Source organism: Glycine soja, chromosome 17, assembly GCF_004193775.1.
Source record: "Glycine soja cultivar W05 chromosome 17, ASM419377v2, whole genome shotgun sequence".
NCBI lineage: Eukaryota > Viridiplantae > Streptophyta > Magnoliopsida > Fabales > Fabaceae > Glycine > Glycine soja.
This window is the reverse complement of record NC_041018.1, coordinates 11,569,233-11,594,562: the sequence shown is the minus strand read 5'-3', so window position 1 is coordinate 11,594,562 and position 25,330 is coordinate 11,569,233. Positions and strand designations below refer to the sequence as shown.

The following is a 25,330-nucleotide window of genomic DNA, read 5'->3' as shown; positions in this document are numbered from 1 at the left end:
TTAGTGGGACATCTGTTCAGAATATACACAGTAGTAGAAGTTGTCTCTCCCTAGAAGTAATGAGACATTCATTTTCCTTTCATCCTGCTCCTGACCATGTTCGGAATGGTTCTGTTTCTTCTCTCAGCAACACCATTATGCTGAGATGTATAGGGAGATGTCACTTCATGAATTATTCCCTCTTCATCACAAAATACTTGAAATTTATGTGAGTTATATTCATCACCTCCATCTGTTCTAAGCACTTTGATTACCTTATCACTTTGTTTTTCACTCAACGACTTAAACTTCTTAAAGATGTTAAAAACTTCACTTTTCTGCTTAATGAGATAGATCTACATTTTTCTAGTAAATTCATCAATGAATGACATAAAGTAACTATTACCTCCTAGGGATTTCACTTCAAAAGGACCACACACATCAGAATAGATCACTTCAAGCTTTTTTTTGTATTTGATTGGAATTTCTGACTTGAAAGAATTCCTTGGTTGCTTTGACACACAACACTCAACACACAACTATTTTGGTATCTCAATTTGAGCGAGACCATGAACCATTTTCTTACTTTTCAATTCACTTAAACTCTTGAAATTTAGATTACCGAACCTGTGATGCCACATCCAACTTTTATCACTTATAGAAGCAGCCAAGCATTGAAATTCTGTAATCTGAATTCCAATCTTGAATGTTCTATTTCTTGACAAAGGGACCTTTAGAATCAACCTCCCATTGCTATCAAACATCTTCAGTTGACTGTCCTCCATATGCATTGAGTAACCATTTTCTAGCAACTGTCCCAAACTCAACAAATTATTCTTCATATTGGGAACATATAGCACATCATTGATAAATGAGTGTTGTCCATCCTTCCTCTGAATCATCACATTTGCAATGTCTTCTGCAATTACAGAACTGTTATTTGCAAACTTGATCTTGCTCTTCACCTTATCATCAATGTTTACAAACCACTCTCTATGTCCAATCATGTGATTGTAGCAACCTGTGTCAAGATATCACAAATTAACATTGTCTTCTTCTAAGTTTGTAGTTGCCATTAGTAACACTTTATCAGAATCCTCATCTTGTGCCAATTGAGCCTCATTTGTATTTCTTGGAACCCTTTTATTTGTGCATTCATCTGAAGAATGTCCCCATTTTTTACATTTATAACACTGAATCACTTTTTTGTTGAATTTATTCTTGCCCACTTTGTGATTCCCTCCACTTTTCTTGTTAGTTTCTTCATTCTGGTTATGATTTCCAAAATTGCTGGAGCCCTCACCTGACCCCTTCCACTTATTGTTCTTCCATTTTCCCTTTCCCTTCTTATTCTTGCCACCATCATAGTTGTTCCCTTTGGTTGTTTGGGCTTGCATAGCTTGCTCAGCTGATCTTTGTGAGTTTCTTTTATTGAGCCTCATCTCTTGAGCTTCAAGTATTCCTTGCAGTTCTTCAATCTTCATTTCTTCAAGATCCTAGCCTTGTTCAATTGCCACCACTATATGATCGAATTTTGGTGTAAGGTTCTTAATACCTTGTCAATGATCCCAAGTCTGATTGCTTGTCACCATAAGCATTCATTTGATTTGTAATTGCCAAGATTCGAGAAAAGAACTCACCAATGCTTTCTTGATCACTCATTTGTAGAAGTTCATACTACCTTCTCAAGGTCTGCAACTTCACCTTCTTCAGTTTACTATCCCTTGCATAAGATTTCTCTAGAGTATCCCATGTCTTCTTTGCAGTATCAATAGATCTAATTTTCTGGAAATTATCTGCATTTACACACTGATGAATAATGAACAATGCCTTTGCATCTCTTTTAATCAAATCACAGCGAGCCACCTTCTATGCATTACTTTGGTTCTTTTCAGGTTCTTGAACCCCTTCTTGCACCACTTCTATCACATCTTGAAATCGAAATATTACTTTCATTTTAGCACACCAATCATCATAGTTCTTGCCTATGAGAACAGGCATAGATGCTGGAAAATTTCCATTCGAGAAAGCCATCTCAATTTCGATATCCAGAGATCTTGAACCTCAGCTCTGATACCAGTTTATTGGAACAATAAAGTTCTCACACTATGCACTTATTGTCACTCTATGTTAGAGAATAAATGAAGATGATGAAGGAATTGATTGAGAGAAAATAGAGGGGACTTAGAATTATGAAAAAAATTTCTGCACTTTCATGCACACTCCTGTACACTCTTGCACACTCTTCTTCTCATTGATGATCACTATTATTTTTATACACACTGCACATGTAGCTATAACAAACTAACTTCAAAATGAATCACTAGCTAACTCCTAACTAACTAACTGAATTACAACATACATCAACAGTGAGATCATAGAGGTTGGATTTCCTCGCCGAATGGAGGGAGGTAGCGTCCTTAGACTTTCTTCTTCTGGTACTGTTCATGTCCAACTTCTTTTTTAGTGATATAGGGTTCTCATTTTTCTTCTTTTTTTTTTGTGTGTTTAGTGGTGAGCTTTTTGTTTTTGCTCCCTAAAGATATGTGTGTTTTTTTTTTATTGGTAAATGTTAATTGTTAGTATTAATAAAACTTAAGTATTACGATATTTGATTTAAATTAACCTATAGTATGTTATTTTCTCTAATTCTAAATCAAATTTATTATTAATAATTGTTAATGTATATTATTAAAACTTAAGTATTACGATATTTGATTTAAATTTATACATTTTTACATGTACTTTTAAGTGTTAATCTATAAAATTTGTTTTTTTAGTTGAAATTATTAAATTATGACAATTTTTTTAATACTATGTTAATTATTATTATTATTATTATTTCGATCACAGTTCAATCCCTGTAATGTTTTTAAAACTTTGATTGATCAAGTTTTAAAAACATTACAGCAAATAAATTAGAATAAACAAGGTGGAAAATCCAAAGAATTTCGTCGCAAAATAAAATCACCTATAAATGTATGAGCTCATACTGATTCTAATTCAAACATATCTATTAATAACATTTGTAATGCGTTGATGTCTCTTACGTTTTGCCCTATACATGAATCTGAATTGAATCATTCCCATGTGAATAAAGTGGATTTTCATCATGGCCGTGACTAATTAAATTAGCACTAACATGATAGTTGCAAAATCAGAAATTAAAATGGAGGCGCTGCCGTAGAGCATTTGCTGCCATTAACTGTCATACTTATCTTCTTCCTCCAAATTAATGATGCTACGCTGGTTCAAATTTACTCATCTTTATCACGTGCTAGCCCTTCTCCCACTTCGCTTTTGTAGTACAACACTTTCTTCATTTCCTCCTCCATTCATTGTCACATTGTTGGCTGCGAGTTTAGGGGGCCGGAGTCCGTCTTGGCTGATATCATCCATGAATGGTTTCTCACACACACATGTGCTTGGATATTCATGAAACTCTCCTCTTCCAGGTCTCATCTCATCTGGCTCTCCCATGAATCCTCTTTGGCATGCTTTAACCTTACTTGCAAATGTATCCCAGTCCATCTCATGCCTTGACATGAACAGCGCACTAAGCTTCTTTGCATTTGGTCTGATGGTTCTTTTGTGACCCATATACCTCCTGTTTTGTACAATCAGCAGGTTTATAGTAGATGCCAAACACATTAATCGTATAAATTTTTTAAACATAAAGGAAGAATAAAAGGATGACACCATGCATTCATTATTACCTTCGACCGGCAAGGATTTTGGCCATGTTACCATTATTGTTAGTAACAAATACATTACTTTCATCACAAACAATGTAGTCAATAGCAGCAAGGCGGGAAGAGAATGGATGAAAAGGTTTCAGCTCTTCTTCTTGAGCAAGCATCTCCTTTGTATAAATGTTGGGGAAAAGATCTTTGAGAGGCTGCATGGTCCCATCCCCACCATATATTTCTCCTGATGCAACATAGAGATATGTGTCATTTGTAAAACCAAGTGCTCGCAGCATCAGACCCACTTCATGAGGAGTAAGAGGACATTTCCCACGCTTCTGCTCTCCATCAGGGCTCAAATCCTGTATCACCACAAGGTAATGGCTCAACAACAACAACAACAACAACAACGCCTTATCCCACTAGGTGGGGTCGGCTACATGGATCAACTTCCGCCATAATGTTCTATCAAGTACCATACTTCTATCCAAACCATTAATTTCGAGATCCTTTTTGATAATGGCTCAACAAAATCAGCAAATAAATAACTAGTTTTAAATAATCATTATCATCTTGTCAGTATGATAGAATTTCATTATTACAAGTCAGAGGATTGTGGTCTTACAGGCAGTGTTGTCCACCTTTTCCTGATTTCACCTAGCTCGCGTCTTTCTTTTTCACCACCACCAAAATAACAACCTGAAAATGCCAGCATATCTGGCTCGAACCTGCCATGAATCATTATGACTTATGAGATCCTTAACATTTTATAGAGGCAATGGCTGGCTATAGCTCAAACCTGCCACATTGCTATTATTAAATTGCGTTGGAAATTTGACATTTTCAAATTGTTCAATGCAAATACAACCAATTTTAGAAAATTATAAAGGAGTTGTGCAAAAAGGGAAAGCCAAATCAACCAGATTGAAGCAAGTATGGGATATCATATACATACTCCTCCTCTATCTCTAATTATAAGACCCTTTTCAAAAATTTGTTTGTCCCTTTTTATAAGATTCTTTTCTAATTTCTAGATGCATTAATAATTTTTTTCCCTACATACTTTTACTTAATTATTCTTACTCCAAACATTAATGAGAAACAATTAAGTGAATAGAGAGATAAGAAAAGGATAATTTTGGAATGATAATACAAATAATTGACAGATTTAATGTGATTAACTAAATTAACTACTTTTCTTAAGTGATGTGAATTAGTTGAAAGGATCTTATGTCAAACCGCACCAGCTTGCTTTAGATGGAAGTTGAATTTGAACTTTACACAACAGGTTCATTGAGCAAACCTCAAATGGACTGCTATATAACGGCTTGCCATCTTTTGCATTCTCATTACAAGTCTTTGACCAAGTTCTCGTATAGGTTTAGTAAATCTCAAGGCATGATAATTAACACGGCAACGTAATTTTTGCAGCTCATCATCAAGATTATTTGCAAGTCTATAGTCAAATTTTGTCAACTGCAGAACCTGCAAAATATCCCAAAAGTCAGTCAGTAGCAGCCAAAGTTAAAAGAGAATTATCTAAACTGACATTAAGCAACAACTAACATTTCATTATGGTAGTCATTCACAGAATCAAAACATTTTCCAGTCAAATAGTTAAGAAATTCCAAACATGTATTAATCATAAAAAGAGGCATTACCCGTCTTCTCGAGAGTATCGGCAAAACTTGATCAAGATAATATTCAGGTTCTGATTTCCTCGGTACACGCATTGTATAAGGGGGTTTCTCCATTGACCGCATGATCTTATCAGGAACTCTTTTAACAATAGTAATATCTTTTGCGAGATATGTAATGAACCAATTCACATCGAAAATATTGGCAAAGTCACTGCATTCAAACAAAAATGTCATCAAAGAAAAATTATTAACTTAGTTTTGTTAGCTCTAATCAGAATAATGAATGAATGATAGGATCTGCAGATACCTGTCATCTTTCCAAAAAGATTGATGATCCAACTCAGGTACAACTAATGTAGCATTAAGAATTCTTGCAACAACAACTGCATCTGTTATCTGGAGACAAGAATATGATTGTCATTTCCACAGGAAGAACTGGTTAATTAATTAATTGAGAAAAAAAGAGAAAAATTATATGCATTAGACTACAGAGAGAATCTGAGGCTCATATTTCTGAAAAAAACCGAAACAGAACTAATGAGATAAAAGAAAACTGTTCCTATCTCTAGGACCACAAAATGAACTAATATTTTCTGTGCATAAAAGGTAGTTGATCATCAAATCAGTAACCAGCAGATCTTCTAGAAGATTCTTACAATGTCTCAATGACAATATTCCATATCATAAAACTTATGTCATACTTACCCCAGTTCTTTGTTGGTTCAGTCCTCCACTAGTTGCAATTAGCAAGTAGCCTTTAGACTTGCGCTCGCGTACAGCAGCTATATTATCCGATTACCAAAATAAGAAAAAAGTTACATGTAGAAAATGTATACAGTTCAGCTCAATAATAAGGAATGCATTTGTTTAGAAGAAAAACAAAATATAAGACGGGACCCATAAATTTGTTCACAAACCACATAAAGCATCATATAGAAAACATCTTACAACCTAGATTGCACCACTCTAGCTTTTTAGCATATATATATAGCTTAAAAAAGAAATTTGTGTTTGAGACACATTCAAAATTCAAGGAGTAATGACAATAATCCTTTCACTTTCACTTGCACTTACATGTGTTTGAAATAGCAGGAAGGTGATGACATAGCATGTTGATTTTAAAAAAATAGAGGGCAAATCATCTAAAGTTTTGTAAGCCATTCAGCTGCCAAAAGTAATACGGAAGAATTTGATATCCATACCACTGTACCATATGCAAAAGCTGAAAAACACCATGCCAAGAATGCTAGTCTATAACTGTCAAAGTAGAATAACTTCTACAGTTATACTGTTACAAACCTATTATTTTATGGTAATGTAATAGAAGAGGGCTACTGAACTCTAGTATAGCACCCAAGGTTTCTACAGAGAAAATCAAAGCATATAAGAAAAGGATATAAAGACACTAGCATGATGGAAATCACTGGAAAGATCATAGCACCCAGTAAACAGCCTCTTCTGCCTTCTTGGTCTTTGGCCTCACAAATTGCTTTCCTAAATCCTAATCTTGGCATAATATCCCAAAATAAACTATTTTTCTTTTTCTACTGAAAGTGTTGATTCTGAGGCTCAGAATCAAGTCAAGGAGACGCAATGAGTTAAGAAAAGGACTCAGAAGTCAGAACCACAGAAAACTCAGAAAATTTGCAACAAACTCTAATTAACCTACTAATATCATATCACAATCACATAACCCAAAACAGCAAAGAAATTCGACAAAAAACAGACAAGAGTAATCAATTACCCATATAGCAAGATGGAAACTCACAACACTCTCAAATTAAAATTTTTTCCAAAATTGCCATTAATAGGTCATAAATCTCCATCCATCAGCAGCCACTACAGAAGACAGGCACTCTGGATCACACAAAATCTCAAAAACAACAAGAGACAGCAGCAAAGTACATTAACACAACAAACAAAGTGACAACAACACTTTCCACTTACGACCAAAATGTCGCCCTCTCTCTTTGCATCCATAGTAGTATTTCGAAAACTGTGATTCCCAGATATCAATCGGCGCGTGTTCACTTTCATCCTACAAAACATTCACATCAATTAAAACACGCTTAGTAGCATCATTGGAGATATAAGATTGGTCTAGTGGTGAAGGGAGAAAGAAAGGATTGAGAGGTTGCCGGTTCGAATCCCCCACTAACAATACTAACAACTTAACATTTGCCGATCAAAGAAAAAAAAACACTTGGTAGTATCATCATGGTTTTAAATAGCGGTCCGCAACTGCAATTGCGGCCACAAGGTCAAGGTATTTTGACTCTCCGCAACCGCAATTGTGGCCCCCATCAGCCTCATTTTCCCGCAATTGTCACCGCAATCGCCACCGCAATTTAAAGCCATGAGTAGCATTAGTAGCATTATTACGAAACAAACACATTATGAAAAGCAGGGTTAGGAATACGAACCAGTGTGGAGTAGAGAGCGTGGTGGCGGAGTCGGTGAGAGTACCATTCGAGATGAGATGCCACGTGGCCCGTTAAGAGGGAGATGAGGCCCAGCCCAAATAGCATTACACCGCAAATCACCGACCAAGAAACGGACTTTGGTGGCGGCAGCGGCGGAGGCGCCGTGGATCTCCAACAACTGTGTTTGGCGTTGGGGTGCAACAGAGGCAGGTTGGTCGACAGCAACCGAGCCTTCCACACACCCATTTCGATCCACGTCACCCAAACCAACCACCGCGGTTCCTCATCCCGAGGCGGTTTTCCGGCGAGAGAGAGAATGAGGAACACTGATATAGGGTTTTTCAGAACTGGGAAATGTGAATGAAAGAGACAGAGACTCTCTTTTGTTTGTGGTGTACAGTTTACACTTAGATTCGGTTATTGTTGGGAAAGAGGGTACGTGAGAAATAATAATGTCGTGAAGTGGTTTTATTAGTTAATGAAATTACGCGAGAGATACAACTTACAAGGATGAAAGCAGGTGAAAGGAATGGAATATTTACATCTACCCAGGCTGCAACGCAACTGTTGATTCAGATAGATCATAACAAACTTACTATTATTTCAAATAGGTTTCTTACTCAACTCTTTCATTGCATATTAATTAAGAAATTTAAATAAATGTTTAATCTAAATATCATAGAAGAGTTAAAAAAATTATGGGCAAGATATTTTTTTTTTAAGTTTCTTAAAGAGTATTCGTAGGGTATTAGTTATCATTTTCCTTTTAAATATGAGATAAATATTTATTTTGATTCATGAAATTATGATGTATTGATAAATTAATGTCTTAAAGATAAAAAATTTAAATTTAATCATTAAATATGAAAAAATTAACAAATTGATTATGTGTTAAATTTATGAGACTATTTTCATATTAATTTGTAAAAATTCAAGAAATAATTTATCTATAAAATCAATTGATTACACTTTTTACTTATGTTTAAATTTAAATTTTTCATCTTCCAAATATCAATAACTACCTCACATTTTTAAGACCAAAAGAATATTTACCCTAAAATATAATTAATTAACCTTTTAGTCAGAAAAAAAATATAATAAAAAATATACTCCACCAAATTATCTTATTAAGATGATTTTTTTTAAGTAAGACTATCATAGTTTTAGGTTTCCTCCGCATATGAGTAGAAAATAAGAAAGGAGAGTTTTTTTTTATTAAAAAACTGACAAAATATTCATAATTATATATATATATATATATATATATATATATATATTATTTAAGTTATTTATGTTATTTTATACTTTTTTTTCCCAAACAGCCTAATAAATAATCTTTCTCTGTTTCTTTTTTTTCTTCTTTCTTTTTAAACCAAACACGGGTACTTAGAAATCTATTGTTGATGACCCACAGAAAAAAGTATTTTCAAAATTGTTTTTACTTAGTATTTCCTTCTCCCCCACCACCTCTTTTTTGTCTATTCCATTATTTCCAAGTTCCAAACAACAACTCCAATCCAATCCCGTCATCGTCAAAAGATAACACAAATGCACAATGATCCTATTATCTTCCGGTCTCAGTTAGCCATTTAAAGGAATTTAATAGTTAGTTAATATATATACACCCATCAGGTTCTATATGTCATTCATTGACTACTAAGTAATTAGTGAGCAAATAAATTATAAATCATTGTTTCAATGTTGAGACATTTCAATGCTTGCCTGCATCTCTTTAAAATAGGGCAACTCAGGTTTTTTATCACCCAATAAGTGGATATTAGTTAGTTAACATGATTGTACTTGTATTTATTCAAGGGTCCTAACCGAGATTGAAGACATTTTTCAAGAGAAGCTTAAAATATCAATTAGTATTTTAGCATCTAAATGAATATTTTATATAATTTAAATTTATCATAAATATCTTTTATATATATAAATTTTATTTTTAATCAAAATTTATAATGAATAAATACATATAAATATATGGATTATATTTTATATTTATAATAAATAATTTAAATTATGATGTAAGATTGTTTTTAACTACTATTATTATTATTATTCAAAAGAAACTATTCAAATTTAATTTAGAAATAGAGATAAAAATATAGTAATATTCATTTGTTGACCCGACAAAGTCAATCAATTGAATCAAACTAATTAAGTTGATTTATTTCTTTTTCTTTGATATTATTTGACATGAACCAAACAAAGAAGATCTAACCTACATTGATTTGGGTATATGTTTATATTTTTATAACTCGACCACTCAACCCTATCAACCAATTTTCTATTTTTAATTTTAATTTTTATTATTACTATTTTTATCTAAATAAATAAATAAATTAAATTTTTTATTTTTGAATTAAAAAAAATCTGAAAATAAACAAACAGGTATTAAACATATACAAAACAACATTTTGTAAAGAACTATTGCATATCGGGCCCAATCCATTAAAAGGCCCAAGTCCCAACAGTTCACTCTACCAGACCCGACACTTTCCGTTTCGAACCAAATAAACAAAATTAAAATAATCCCTTGCGAAAAAGCAAAACCCTAAACCCTCGCTTGCACTGTTCTGGTTCCTCCTCCGATCTGATCTCATCGTCAATGGCTTCCGCGTGCAGCAGAATCGCGCAGCGAACATCAATTTCGTCCATCAGATCATCCATCAAATCCAACATTCGCGCTTCTTCTTCGTTCTCCAAACCAGCTTCCTCCTCTTCTCCTCTTCGCCAATCCTTATTGACCAGGTTCCCCTTCTTTCACCTTACGACGTTCGTTCGCTTCTTCTCCTAATCGCAAACGAGCCTTAGAATAATAATAATAATCGGTTTCTCGTTGGTCTGTTGCAGGATTTCGGCGGAGCTGAGATGCGCGCAGTCGATGTTGCCGCTGCACAGCGCGGTGGCGGCGGCGAGAATGACGTCGCGCCTGAGCGTGACTTCCAGAAGCTGCCGAGCGCTTTCTCAGGGTACTCTCTGCTGCACCTCTCCCGGCCTCTAATACTTTCTTTTTCAAAAATTATTCGCAAACTGTGAGTAGCTTCCTTGCTTCTAAGGCTTGGGTTGACTTTTTCTATGGATTTTTCCTCTTCCCTCTTTTTGAATAAGCTTTGTAAGCGAACTATTAAAATTAAGAAGAAAAAAAACTAATAGATACGCTTAGTCTATTTGTTTGTTTAATTAGGACCCATGCTTTGGTATTTTTCTTACGTAACTAGCAGTTTTTCATTTAGAGTTTAATTGACCAATTTGAGTTTTTCTTAATTATTTTAAAAGTTGTCTATTCGTTGCTGCTTGTTAAATTTATGCTACATTTGGCCTCTTCATGATACTGCTGTGTTAAACGTACTAGTTACTTAAAACTTAAATGCACTGTGGAGAATTAGGCAGAAAGAAAGTTATAGATAATTTAGCCAACAAGTGGGTGTAGGGAACGTTTAGGATTAGGATTTTCTTAGAAAATAAGCTATATAGCTTAATTTCAACATGTTGTCTACCCAAGGATGTCTCCAAATTTTAGAGTTTTTTGGACGGCATTTTGTGATCTAGTAACCTCTCGTTTATATAGTTGGGGTGAGGCGGCTTAAGTACCTGCGGGTTTGTGGCAAAAATAAATAAATTTGGAAGCTGTTAGTAAGAACTAAAAGTGCTTTAACCGAGAGTTTTGACATTAACTAACTATAAAATTTGGTTCCTGCAGGCACATAGTTAATTGGGAATTTGCGGGACCAGCCAATTTATGGCCTACTGCTTCATTATCAAGTATGAAAAAATTAGTGTTCATTTAACATAATATAATTTCTTCAACGATATTAGAATAGAGCTTCCTTTGCTGTTGTCTTAAAAACAAACTCTGTTGGTGGTTTCTGCAGTTATTTGAAGTCTGAATGGATTTCCTTTGGAACAATGGCTTCCCTTTTTCTTTTGTGTTGGAAATAAAAGTGGGAGGGAAAATGAAGTTAGAGGATCGAAATTGGTGAAATTAATCTTGTTTAATGCCTATATTCATCAACAGTTTCCATTTCCCATTCTTTCCTCTCTCGTAATGTTTAATAAGCGAAGGATTTAATTATCTTCCACGACCAATTCTTCATTTTCTTTTCTGCTCTGGTGATTTCTCTCAGAAAATCCCAAATCTTTTTTTTTTATTCCATCTGTGCAAGCAGCAAATTGGATGAGTATTTTGTTAGTGATCTATTTTGCTTTGATGTCTCACTGCATTAATCATTGTTTCTTCCATGCTTTTTAGGAAAATAGCAATTACATTTTACATATAAAGCTTTTAATGTTGATTTCATCTTATTACCTCAATCTGGTATACTCTACCTACCCTAAGTACCCTTAAGGCCTTAACTGATAGGGTGATGAACTAATGATTTGAAACAATTGAGCTTATAAACAATAACTTTAGATTCATGAATCTTATTGTTAAACTTTAAAACAAAATGAAATCACCTTCAGTCAGGATTCCATCTCTTTTGTAGTTGAGCTGACAATAGCATTTCCCTTACAAATAACATCTGTAATTTTATGTAAGTATTCAAATTTAGAAAATAAGTAGGAACAAGATGGTCAGAGTGAGTGTACTGGTTTAACATGTTTTTCTGTGTGAACAATGATTTGTTGGTCTAAATTTTTCATCAGTTTTTGCCAGTGGAATTTATTTGGGAATATGAAGGAAAAGCCTTAACATAGGAAAATTGAAATTAGGGAGTGCATTGGGTATTGAAATTGAATAGATGAACTGTGATGATAGCCAACCAGACTCTTGAATGCTAATATTTTCCTTAAAAAGGATATTTTGAGTGATCCCTTTATTTAGTAAATATATATAATACGATAACATAACTGCTACTTTCATCAAATGGAATTTATGGGACGTGAGACATGCATGCTGTTCTTAAGGTGGGATCTTTTGTCTTTGCTGTCTGGAATAGTTTGGAGAACCATAGCTTATACCCTGTCTCACTATTTGTGCTTGAAACATATGTTTAGCTATATATGTTATTCTAAAGCAAATTGTATCAATGCCCATATGAACAGAGCTTATAATTTTCAGATTCACATTAATCATTTATCTCTTCTTGTACCTTGGCATCATTGCAACTGTGCTTATGTAGGAATTTATCGTGTTTAAAGTTTTTGTTTTTTAGTCTTTGGTCCTTTGCTTAAGTTATGTTTTTTTACCCAAGCATATTATTAATTGAGCCTTTGTTTCATTATAGAGCTTGGTCTATCAGTTCCCAGGTGACTAGAAGAGAGATTGAAGAAAGCCTTGTGTTTGTAAGGTTTGATTTATGATGATTAACATCTATACGCAGTAAGCGGCAGTACTCACTGATTCTTTCAGTCCGAGAAAATGATTTTTTGTGGAATAAAAGATACATGCTCTGATCTATATGTTCATTCATTCATGTGGATAGTTAGAACTGCACACTATCAACACCTACCTCTTTCACTTGCTTTCCCCAATTGTGTTTTTTAAACTTCTTGCAAGAAGTCATTGTATACATTGGTCCTATATACATGGTGGAAATGGTTGATTGTCAAAACGAGGAACAAGCCAAAAGTGCAAGTGCCTGTATACATAGGTCCTGACCTCCAAGCACCAAAAACATTTTACCATCTCACTCTAAACCGTTGAGCATGACCATAACCCTGAGCCACACACGTTCCAAGATCAACACCAAACAACCCAAAAGTAGAAGCGTCTTAACTCCCAAGTCGTCATCATCTAGCCAGCCCCGCAAACCAAGTTCTTGCAACCAATAGAACCCAAATACAAATTCTGAGTATGATTCTTACTGCCACTGCAAGCCATTGCGCACTGTAAAAACCTCCATTTCATTGCCACGTCTCTCCCCTGCGCGCATTTCTGGGTATGGATTTGATATGAAGATTGGGACCAAATTGATTTAGTTTAGGAAAAAAAACTCGGATATGTTATTCGGCCCATTTTATTGACAAATCCTCAATTAACAGTATGATTAGTTAAGCTGTCTTTAAAAACGAAACAAAACAAAAGTCTCATTGATGAACAAATATATTGGAAAAGAAATAATAAATGTAGTCAGGGAAAAAAAAGTAACGCTAAATTTACTTATTAGTTCAGCCAGATTCAATGATTACATTGCCAAGCCTCAGTCATCGATACAACAATGAATGAATACACAACTTATTCCATTGAAAACTTGAGTAAGCCAAAGCATTCAGAATTGTCAAAAATGATAATTCGTTATTGAATAGGCAATGACGAAAAGTTATTAGAAATATAGGAGCCAGGCATACAATCTCAGAGAGAAGCATAGGAGAATCACGTTAGGATTTAACTGCCGCCTGTGGTGATATAAACACTGGCGTATACAATAGTGAGTAAAATCGCTCATTTACTAGATAATATGGATTTATCACTGCCAAGTTCCTTACTAAGCACACCTGGCTGGTCAAGTGAGGTGAACTCGAAGTCGTTCCAGAAATCCGGACACACCTCATACGCCATACGGCTTGGAATCTTCATCGAACATCATGCTAATATTGTCTTCCGAATGTTCCCAACGACTTTGTGCTCTCTCAGAATCTGCGGGAGCCTCAGGCATCATTTTCCGGTACGCAAAGCAAGGGAAGCCAAGCTGGTAGGTTTCTCACCAATACTTTCACTTCCGACTTCAATTTTTAAGCGGGGACTAGGGATCCAACTATCCAAGTAAGTTAACTTGTTCTCTCAACTTATAGAAATTACTACGTTTGTACATTTGTTTTTAAGAGAAGACATCAACTTATTTCAATATTTGTTATAATCATTCATTTTTTTGAAATTTAATGATTAAAATTAAAGGAACTGATCTAGAAATTGATCAAAGGATTAACTGATTTTTTTCTTCCTTTATAATTATTTAAAGGCTAAAAGTATGATTTTTCTCTTTAAAATTACCAAATTGCTAAAGTATGATTTTCGTTCTTTTAAAAAATTTCGTCTGTAAAATTAAAATATATTATTTTTTAACCAGAAAATAGATTCTGATGAGATTCTTGTACTACATGCCACTCTTCTTCTTATGTGTCATCTCTTCATTGGCCCAATTGTTCTTAAGATTTTTGGGGTTAAACTCCCTCCCCAAATTGTAAAAAGACTGCCGCAAATTTTCAAACCTCCCGTGCCTAACTTTCTAAAAACTGCTTGCTCCTGACAGCAGAAGAAATGTGGGAAAGGATTTGGACGTTCGGTCGGAGTTGGAATGAATGAGAATGGGGTCTGAGTTCTAACCTGTTGGGTTGGTTTCACAGAGAAATGTGGGAGATGGGCTTTTGGTTTTTCACTTTTTTGGGAGAAAAAGGAAACAAAAAAGAGGGAGTAGTTTCAAGTGGCATTGAGTGAGGGGGGACATTTGTTGAAGATAGGAAATGGGGCGGTGGGTGAAGTTTCAAAAATTGCAAGGATTCTTTTTAATTTGTGGGTGGTTTTAATCCCATGAAAAATCGTAACAACAATTGAACCAATGAAAAATTGACACTTTAAGTATGAGAATCATCCAAATCTAATTTCAGATTAAAAAATAATATATTTCAATCTTGTAAGAATGAAAAAAAATAAAAATTTACGTTTTGATAATTTTACATGAACCAAAAATATATTTTAGTCTTATTTAAATATTTAACTTATGATAAATTATTATAAAAATAAAAAATATTTTTTAAAAATATTTAATATTTTATTGGAATTTTCTTAGGTTAACATTTTATTGGTATTAAATGACATTTTTTTTATAATTTCTTCAAATTTTAGAAAATATTTAAATTTAAAATTCTAACACAGTTGCAATTATTGTTTTAATTAAAAAAATATTTAAATTAAAAATAATTGTAACAATAAGTTAGAGTTATAATTAATCATTTTAAAACATAAAGTACATAAATAAGTAAATAAACATTTAATTATATATTTTTTAAGAATAAGAAATAGGTTTCCTATGAAAGTCAAAATAGCTATCATTAAAAGTCAAATTTAAACTGGGTCGATCATATCTATAATGTAAATAAAATAATTATTTTAGTTGATTTTTAAAGATGACCAAACAATATTTTTCAAATGTCTCTACGTTACTGTAAAAAAAAAAAAAAAATTGTCTCTACGTAAAAAAGAACAAACAATATTTTAGTTTATTTTATTTTTTAAAATAGTTATTTTAGTTAATCCTATCAATAGTCAAAATTTACAAACACTCTAAGTAAAAAAGACCAACGAAGAATTTAAAAGAATAAAATTATCTATAATATTTCTCACTATCGTATAACCTCATTGGTTGCCCACCAAATGTTTAATGAAGGATCCTATTATTTTGCCATGTGATGTGTTATTTATTCATGTAAAGTTTCATCAGTAATTATAGAACTAAAAACAAGTTTGGTGGAATTAAATTTAGGGTATTGTGTGCCGTGTGCAATATATTGTTTTCATTTGGAATAAGATTTTATAAAAAAATATATGAAAGTACTATAACTATTTTTTTATCCATATGAATTAAATAACATACTAGAAGTTTACAATATTTATATCCTATTTAACCAACTATGAAAGATATTTTTAGACATCTTATTTAACCAACTAAGGTGGACATTTTTAGTGTACAATAAATGTGTATAAATAATACAAGTAGATTAAGTAGTCAGAAAAAAAGATTATGGGTAACAAATTCTATTTTTTATTTTAAAATCAGATAAGTTCTATGTTTTAAGTGTTATGTAATATAAACTTCTGTAAAAAAAAAAAAAAAGTGTTATATAATTGTATAAAGAAAAGTGCTGTATAGACCAATATTATATTATTTTATTAAATATTACATTATTATACTTTACAGCAGCATAACCATTTTATTTCTATCTTGGATTTAAAGAGAAAAATAAATGATACGAGTTTAACAAAAATAATAGCAAAAATTTATTAAGAGATAATAAAAAATATCTTTTTTAAATAAAAATAATTATATAATTAAAATAAAGTTATGAAATAATTATAAATTAAGGATTAAGGAGTATAATAACATTAATTATTAACATGTGCATGCACTTAGCTTAACCAAAATGGAACTCAGAAGAAGAAAAAAAAGAAGCTTAACCAAAATGATAAGAATAAAAACGATTAGTGTGGAGTAACATATTAAAATATCACAGTTAAAATTATTTGTAAGAAAAAAGGGAACGGATCGGATAATCCTCCTCTATATCCAAGGGGGAAAAAAATCTAGATTTAGATTTAGCAAAAAACATTTGAAAGTTAACCAACTCCCACTATTTATATCTGGGAAAAATGAACATTACAAAAAAGAGAAAGGTAGGTAAGCATGCACACAGCCAATATCTGATCATAGGGATCAACAAAAAGTTCCTGCAAAAGAAGAAGAAGAAGAATCGGCAACGGAAGAAAACTTGTAGATAAAACGTAGGCAAATTTACTGTAGAGGGGTACTTTTAAAAACTAATTACAAAAGAGGGTCTGTTTTTAAACTTTTTACGAGGAGGGTCTGTTCCTCCATGGATGCCGCCAGAGGAACTGGCGACATAGGTGTCCCGCCATTGCAGATGGCGAGAAGCATGCTGAGCTGGAGGGTGCCGCCAGTGGCACAAGCGAGATACACCATGCTGGAATGCCGTCAATGCAAATGGCGTTATGCAGTGAATTATTATAATATATATTACAAATATTTGCTTATTACGCTGCTTTTTCACTTTCAGATGACTCACTCAAACACTTTTTATAAATATTCCTATAATATATATAAACAATTTTCCTAGATACATTATAAATAATTATAAATAAATTAAAAAAATTATAATAGTTTTCACAAATTAAAAAAAATTATTAACAAATAATTATTAACAAAAATGATTAACGTAATAGTTTTCAACAAAAATTATTAACACAAATATATTTTATAAATAATTTTCTATATAAATTAATAATTTTCTATATAAATTAACAGATATAAATAATTTTCTATATAAATTAATAATTTTCTATATTAATTATTAATTTTCTATATTAATTATTAATTTGTATAGAAAATTATTTATAAATTATTAACAAATATTTAATATTTATATAGAAAATTATTAATTTGTATAAAAAATTATTTATAAAATATATTTGTGTTAATAATTTTTTTGAAAACTATTACGTTAATAATTTTTGTTAATAATTATTTGTGAAAATTATTAATTTGAAAGTGTAAAAGCAACAATTTTTTATATATATAATTAACAAATAGCGCATAACGCCATTTGTATTGGCGGCACTGCATTTGTGAAAAAGCAATTGTTTATATATATATATATAATTAACAAATAACGCCATTTGTATTGGCGGCATTGCATAACGCCATTAGTATGTCGCCAGTTTGTCTGGCGGCATCCATACATAATAGTTTTCACAAATTAAAAAAAATTATTAACAATAATTTATATAATTAAACAAATTAATAATTTTCTATATAAATAATTTATATAATTAAATATTTGTTAATAATTTATAAATAATTTTCTATACAAATTAATAATTAATATAGAAAATTATTAATTTATATAGAAAATTATTTATATCTGTTAATTTATATAGAAAATTATTTATATAAAAAATTATTAATTTATATAAAAAATTATTTATAAAATATATTTGTGTTAATAATTTTTGTTGAAAACTATTACGTTAATCATTTTTGTTAATAATTATTTGTTAATAATTTTTTTTAATTTGTGAAAACTATTATAATTTTTTTAATTTATTTATAATTATTTATAATGTATCTAGGAAAATTGTTTATATATATTATAGGAATATTTATAAAAAGTGTTTGAGTGAGTCAACCGTCTGAAAGTGAAAAAGCAGCGTAATAAGCAAATGTTTGTAATATATATTATAATAATTCACTGCATAACGCCATTTGCATTGGCGGCATTCCAGTATGGTGTATCTCGCTTGTGCCACTGGCGGCACTCTCCAGCTCAGCATGCTTCTCGCCATCTGCAATGGCGGGACACCTATGTCGCCAGTTTCTCTGGCGGCATCCATGGAGGAACAGACCCTCCTCGTAAAAAGTTTAAAAACAGACCCTCTTTCGTAATTAGTTTTTAAAAGTACCCCTCTACAGTAAATTTGCCATAAAACGTAATCAGTGGTAGCTCAGTTCTAACCAAGGATTTCTGTTTTCATATGCAGAGCGCGCTTACCTCAAATAGTCAAATCAAATAAATATTTTGATTGTCAAATCAAATAAATAAATACAACATTAATTTCTGCAGTTAATTATTTTTGTTGTCTGTAACGTACCGACAAATGCAATAAATGAAGTTAAGGGACGCAAACAAAAGGGCACAAGAAAATGAAGAGGATAGGGTGCCATCCATATATGTCCTCTCTTGACAACAGAAGCATTTTGATTTGATTTGTAGGGAGGAGAATTATGACAATGATGAATGGAGGAATGTTGGAAGATATTGCCATAATTGGAGGATTGATAGGGGTGCAATTTGTTTACGCAGGGAATGCTGTGTTGCTTAGTTATCTCATGTCTTTGGGCGTCGAATCTCTTACCCTTGTCATTTTTACTTCCTTTGCTACCTTCCTTATTCTCCTACCCCTTGCCTTCTATTATGAAAGGTTCATCTCTCTATTTTTTTTTTAATCTGTTTTTGGGATTGGATCACGTGAATTGTTAATTGATGATGAATTTCATGGTGGTATATATGTATCTTATGCAGGTGTAAATGGCCAAGGAGAGTTAGTTTCAAGTTGCTTATACAGCTTCTCTCGCTTTCATTAGGAGGGTAGGTAAATCTTATTACTACCTTCTCAATTTCCTTCACGAGTTTGGTTTTTGTCCCCCATGTTTTATTATATGCTCTTGAATTTGGTTTTATGGATTTTCTGAGATTCTTCTGATACGCATTGGTTTCAATCTAGTTAGTATCACGTCCATTTTTGCTTATTCTTTTGATCCCCTCTCTTTTGTTTTAAGAAAAAACTATTTTCTTTCCCATTTTGTCCTTTCAAAATTTTGAAAAAAATAGTGGACGATAGATCATGGAATTAGATGAATTCAATACCTGTTTTCAGGTCCCTTTTTTTGTTTAATTCTTTTGGGTTTAAAGTATACATTGTTTTAATTAGTTTCCATTTTTTAAAATTCGGGCATGGAAGTGGTTTTGAATATCACCCTCTGGTAATCCACCAAATAAGTTTCAATGTTTCATAGAGCATCCTGGGTTTTTGAATCCCAGTTATGGGAAGGAGTTTAAGGGAACTGCAAATGTTGAAGGTTAAATGTAGGGAATTGTTGAAGGGGATACATTATCATGGGTTTTAGGGAGTATTTGATCCCTAGAATCTCTCTGAAAACAATCTTGCTTGTGTTGGGAACCGAAATTGTCCTTATTTTTCAACTATGAAGTGTAAACACCGTACTTGGTGCTAAACAGCCTATTAAAGGAACGCTTATCTTATCCTTTTCTCTTTATAATCAAAGGTAGGTGCTATTTTAAGGAATTTGAGAGTAAAAATACATAAATTGTTGTTGTGTAGAACTAGTGGCTCATAGATTCATTAGCGTGTTGAATTTAACAACAATGACAAATCCATAGATTCATTAGCGTGTTGAATTTAACAACAATGACAAATCCGAATCTAAGAGGTATAACACAAATAAGTCTTGCAAAAACTTCTAATCAAATTGCCACTCCATTTTCTAATTATCTTGCCCAATGGGCTCTATAATGTTTTTTATTCTTCTACTTTTCCCTTCTTTTGCTTAATCAATTTAACTTTTCTCTCTTGATATATAGTTGGTATCATGGTATGCAGGGTAACATTGTTCCAGTCTCTATTCCTCCAAGGAATCAATCTAACCTCTCCAACAATGGGAACAGCCATGCCAAACCTTGCACCAGGTCTTATCTTCATCATCGCATGGATTTTTCGGTAATATATGTATTTTTACACGAGCATGATAATTTCCATATTTATCTTAACACTAGGGGATAAAGGGTTTATTTTATTGCAGAGGATAGGTCATAGGTGTAAGATTTTGTATATATAGTGTTAGGCATCAAGATGATAATCTTCCTTAATTGGAGAGCTAAAAGGCACAAACATAAAATTCTGATTTCATTTATTCATGATAATAAGTAAGATGAGTACATTATAGTCGTAAGAAATATCAATCAACGAATACTAACTAGTGCCAACATCAAATAATTCTAACATAATAAAATAAAAACTATAATTTATAAATTATATATTTAACTCCAACCAATATAGTCAAGGACGGATGGCCGTATAGTTCAAAGGGCCCCCTTAATTTTTTGATTTATTTTTATTTTATATATATATATATATATATATATATATATATATATATTAAAATATTGTTTTTATTAGTGGTTTAATTATGTAAATAATAGAGATTTATTGTGTTAATAATCATTTTTTTATATGTAAGAATAAAAAATAGTGTCAAAAAATTTATAGTAATTCACACACATTATTTAAACAACTAAATTTTATTAAAAAAATCATTTAAATCTTATTTATTGCCTTGTAATATTTATTGTAGAGATAATTGAATTTTTTTCTTGATGTAGAAAAATATTTGAGTATCATATAATTTTCTGTCTAATAGTTAATATGTTATTATTATTTTAAAAGTTATAAATAATTTGTTTGTAGTGGAATATTTTTATTTGCATTTCCTTTATATTATATTCACTTGAGAATTAAAGGATTAGAAACATTATACAAGGCTTGATAAATTAAATTTTGAAACAAGTAAACAAATATTCTATCTTCCAATTATCTCCCTTTTTTAATTTATCTTTTATGTAAATATATTCTCTATTATATGTTTTTAAATGAATTTAAAAAACACATAATTATAAATACACAATATGAATTTTGATGCTAGTTAATGTATTTCTCTTTTTGTAGTTGGCCTCCCCGGTTGATAAATCATGGGTCTGCCCCTGAATATAGTCTTTGGACAATTTAATTTTGGGTCTAATGCCCATCCTATTATTATTATTATTGATATCATTTCCATGCTAATTAATGAAAATTTGAATGTTAGGCAGGTTGGAAAAAGTCAACTTGAGCTGCACATATAGTAGAGTGAAAATCATTGGCACATTGCTTTGTGTCTTAGGGGCTCTTGCAATGAGCATACTGCAAAGCATCTCTACAAAAACTACTTCCGCTAAAGAGGGAAAAATTCAATTATTATCTCCACCACCAAATGTAATGTTTGGACAGACACAAGATAATCGGTTGTCTCTATCTCTTGGCTGCAATCTTCATATTGTCAAGCAACATTGTCCTACAGGTAACTTTAAAACGAAACAAGAAAGAAAATAGATACATACAGGTTGCATTGAATTTGTCAGTGTGTTTGATTTCATGTCTCAGACGTGATTTTCCACATTTACTAAAACGTTAATAGTTATAACTTCTACATCCCAGACGTGATTTCTTATTTTTCATCATATTTCCAAACATGTTACTATTAACAAAAATTGCAATTCTTGCAGGCCTTTACTCTAGGAGATTTTCCTGCACCGATGTCTTTGTGTGCAATAACTTCGTTTTTTGGGACGTTCATGACTGCCGCAGTTCAATTAGTTGAAGATCACGAATTCAAACCAGGTTGGCCAATTGTGAGTGTTGGAGACATGATTGCCTATTCTCTTCTGGTAATTTCATTTTCCAATTGATTATATGCTTTTATTTGTTTTGACAGTCACAAATAATTTAGCATTTGATTTTTATAATGTGGTAGCATTTTAAAGGGATTGAATTTGGATTTAATGTAATACTTTTTTATATTCTCTATGACATGGATGAATGGATGTTTTAAAGGCATAAATTCTAATGTACAGGCAGGTGCAGTGAGTGGAATATGCTTGAGCGTCAATGGTTGGGCGCTTGAGAAGAGAGGCCCAGTGTTGGTCTCCATGTTCAGCCCTATTGGCACAGTCTGCTCTGTCCTTTTCTCAGTTGTTACTCTAGGGCAAACCATTAATATTGGAAGGTACTTTGATACTCCTCGCTTCTTTCTTATAAGAAACAAGTTTTAAATTTTATTGTAAAAACTTGTTTCTTATAAAAAGGACTGGAGGTAGGAATATATTGATTTTTCATATCATATACATTCACTACAATACTATGTTGCAGCTTTGCGGGTATGTTCCTCATGTTCACTGGGTTCTACTTTGTGCTTTGGGCCAAAGGGACAGAAGGCTATGCAAAAGGAGGTGGCTTAGAGAGTGAGTATGATGCAGAGAAGCCTCTATTAAGTTGACGTTTTTTCAAATGTAAAAGTAGTATGTAGTATAGTATGTACTTTAATGATAGAACAGAGTAAATAAAATACAAGTTTAATTCAGAAGGGTTTTCGGATTAGGTACTGTGTTATATGTGCCAATCTTACTTCTTTAATTAAATTAGCGAGGCAATTAGATTAAAGCGATTAATGACAATTGGTATATGGCAACCAGCATAAATATACATCATGGCATTTTAATATCAGAAGTGGTCAGTAGAATGAAACATTTTTCACTCGAATTGTACGAGTGATTTATGTGTGTATTAGCTTCAAAGAGAAACAAATACTATTACAATTGTGTTTGATGGAAATCAAATATGGATAAATGTATAAAGGAACTATTAAGTAATCACAATTAGTTGAGTTTTTCAATTAAATTTCGTGATATTCAAATTTTACTTTAAATATTGAGGCAACATGGTAAATCAGGCTCTTGAAGTGGGCAACATTGTGTTTTAGAATGTGATGGTCATGGAGGTCTATAAAAGTACCCACATTTCAACTTTTTAGCAGAAGCATGTTCGTGAAAAAGGGCTTTTTTGAATTTCTCTTGAGTAGTCTGAAAGGAGGTAGAGGCTTATGTTTGGTTCGAGGACTGGATCATGACAACATAGATTTTTCTCCTCTAATTCTTCAGCTAGCTAGACTTGACGTTGGAGGATGCTACTGAAGCAAATCAATGTTGGAGCAGTAGATCTTGTGATGCTATTTCGGGACCACAAAAGGCCCTTGCAATCATGGTAGACTGAGTAAATCAAACTTGGTTTGTTTCAAAATTGAGATGTTTGGTATCTAAAATAAAATCAATTTTAATTAGAAAAATTGTGGTGGAGTTAAAGCAATATGGAACTTCAGCATGTTTGTAATGTGGTTCTAATTATGGCAGTGTGAATTTTCCATGTCTTTTCCCCACATAAGTAACAAGTGGGATGCTTTTCAAAATGTAGGTAACAAAAAATATACCGGTAACACAAATATGCCCTTTTGTTTTATTCAAAATTAATTTTGAAGTTTTAGTTATATCTTTTCTAAATTACCTCATGTTTATATCCCCATATGTAAAAGTTATGTTGCATTGTATATTATGTTTTAATTTAGATACTTTGTGTTTAATTCTTATGATAATTTAATACTTTTATTATATTTTCATTTAATTTTAATGTTTTTAATTTTTATTAGGGCTGTGGTTTTTATTTCAAAAGTAAAAATATTATATACATATTTTTTAATTTAATAATTAACAGTGGAAAAAAAAATAATTATAATGGAAAAGAAATATACATATAGACATTAAACTTTATTTTGATAATTATACATTCAAAATCAATTGCCGATAAAAAAATATTCAAAATATCTAAATAACATTTTAAAAAAATACTTTTTAGTATGCATTATCCAAATAAAAATTATTACTTAAAATCAATTTTATAAAATCATGTCGATATAAAATTAATTCTATTAACACACATATAAACACATACCTAACTTTTATTTAACCCAAAATATGTAAGAGTTTGATATTTTTTTGTTAAGAAATAGTAGAAGAAAGAAGAATGAACATGCAAAAGATTGAGAACTTAATAAATGCCATGACGAAATCAATCAATACCAACAAGTTTATATGGTGTATATTTTCGTATGGCCTATGTCTGCAGATGCATAAATAACAAGTCGTTACTAAGATAAGAGAGGTTTTGAAAGTTGACTAAAATAACTTTAATAGGTACAGTAGATTCTACAAGTGGTAAAGCCACTTTTTGGGGCATGAAAAAGTCACTGAAGTACTAATTAATACTAGTACTCCACAGTACTAATCAAACACAAGTAGCAAATGAATGGTGCAAGTTTCCTACGTTTTTGCTACCAATAAATGTTGGAACTTGGAAGGAGAAAGTTTTTGCGGTCAGACATTAATTAGAGGTTCTAGAGTCTCTTTTTAAGTTCCGCTTATAAATACAAGTATCTTCCGTCAGTTTATGTATCTCAGAGAAAAAAATGCACATAATATCTTCTGGCATATTCTTTCATTTTTTTATAGATAGTATTATTGATCATTGATTTCCCCTCTATTCAAAGAGAAATTATAACTATCGCTTTGTTAATGGTTAGTACTTGGTTAAAAGTAGATATATTTTCCATTTATTATTATTAAGACGCCAACGGCCATAATGTGCCAACTTTATCTGCTCGTCTCTTTAGTAAGGAGTTATGGCTTCTCTTTTGCTTTTTTTTTA

General features: G+C 31.9%; 2 protein-coding genes and 1 pseudogene across 6 annotated transcripts; 2 read left to right on the top strand and 1 right to left on the bottom strand.

The window, feature by feature from the left end:
* Positions 1 to 2,928: 2,928 nt before the first annotated feature.
* On the bottom strand, positions 2,929 to 8,258 carry LOC114394003 (O-fucosyltransferase 29-like). Its single transcript, XM_028355538.1, has 9 exons — positions 7,729 to 8,258; positions 7,253 to 7,343; positions 6,011 to 6,087; positions 5,613 to 5,701; positions 5,327 to 5,516; positions 4,969 to 5,150; positions 4,291 to 4,393; positions 3,696 to 4,027; positions 2,929 to 3,586 (listed from the first exon to the last, which is right to left on the bottom strand). The coding sequence occupies exons 1-9, from the start codon at positions 7,972 to 7,974 to the stop codon at positions 3,250 to 3,252; spliced, it is 1,647 nt and encodes a 548-aa protein (XP_028211339.1). The 5' UTR covers positions 7,975 to 8,258; the 3' UTR covers positions 2,929 to 3,249.
* A 1,986-nt stretch (positions 8,259 to 10,244) lies between these two features.
* LOC114392436 (protein NUCLEAR FUSION DEFECTIVE 6, chloroplastic/mitochondrial-like) lies at positions 10,245 to 13,201 on the top strand. Of its 5 annotated transcripts, XR_003662297.1 has the most exons (5): positions 10,245 to 10,482; positions 10,585 to 10,766; positions 11,435 to 11,496; positions 11,607 to 11,844; positions 12,960 to 13,201. XR_003662297.1 is itself a non-coding variant. In XM_028353573.1 (3 exons), exons 1-3 carry the CDS (start codon positions 10,340 to 10,342, stop codon positions 12,983 to 12,985), a joined length of 288 nt encoding a protein of 95 aa, XP_028209374.1. In that variant the 5' UTR covers positions 10,245 to 10,339; the 3' UTR covers positions 12,986 to 13,201. The 5 variants fall into 5 exon arrangements, 2 of the variants coding, with proteins under 2 accessions (XP_028209374.1, XP_028209373.1); XR_003662298.1 differs by lacking the exon at positions 11,607 to 11,844 and having other exon boundaries at positions 10,585 to 10,703; XR_003662296.1 differs by lacking the exon at positions 11,607 to 11,844.
* Positions 13,202 to 18,899: 5,698 nt separating this feature from the next.
* Positions 18,900 to 23,173, top strand: LOC114393295 (annotated as a pseudogene).
* The last annotated feature ends 2,157 nt before the right edge of the window (positions 23,174 to 25,330 follow it).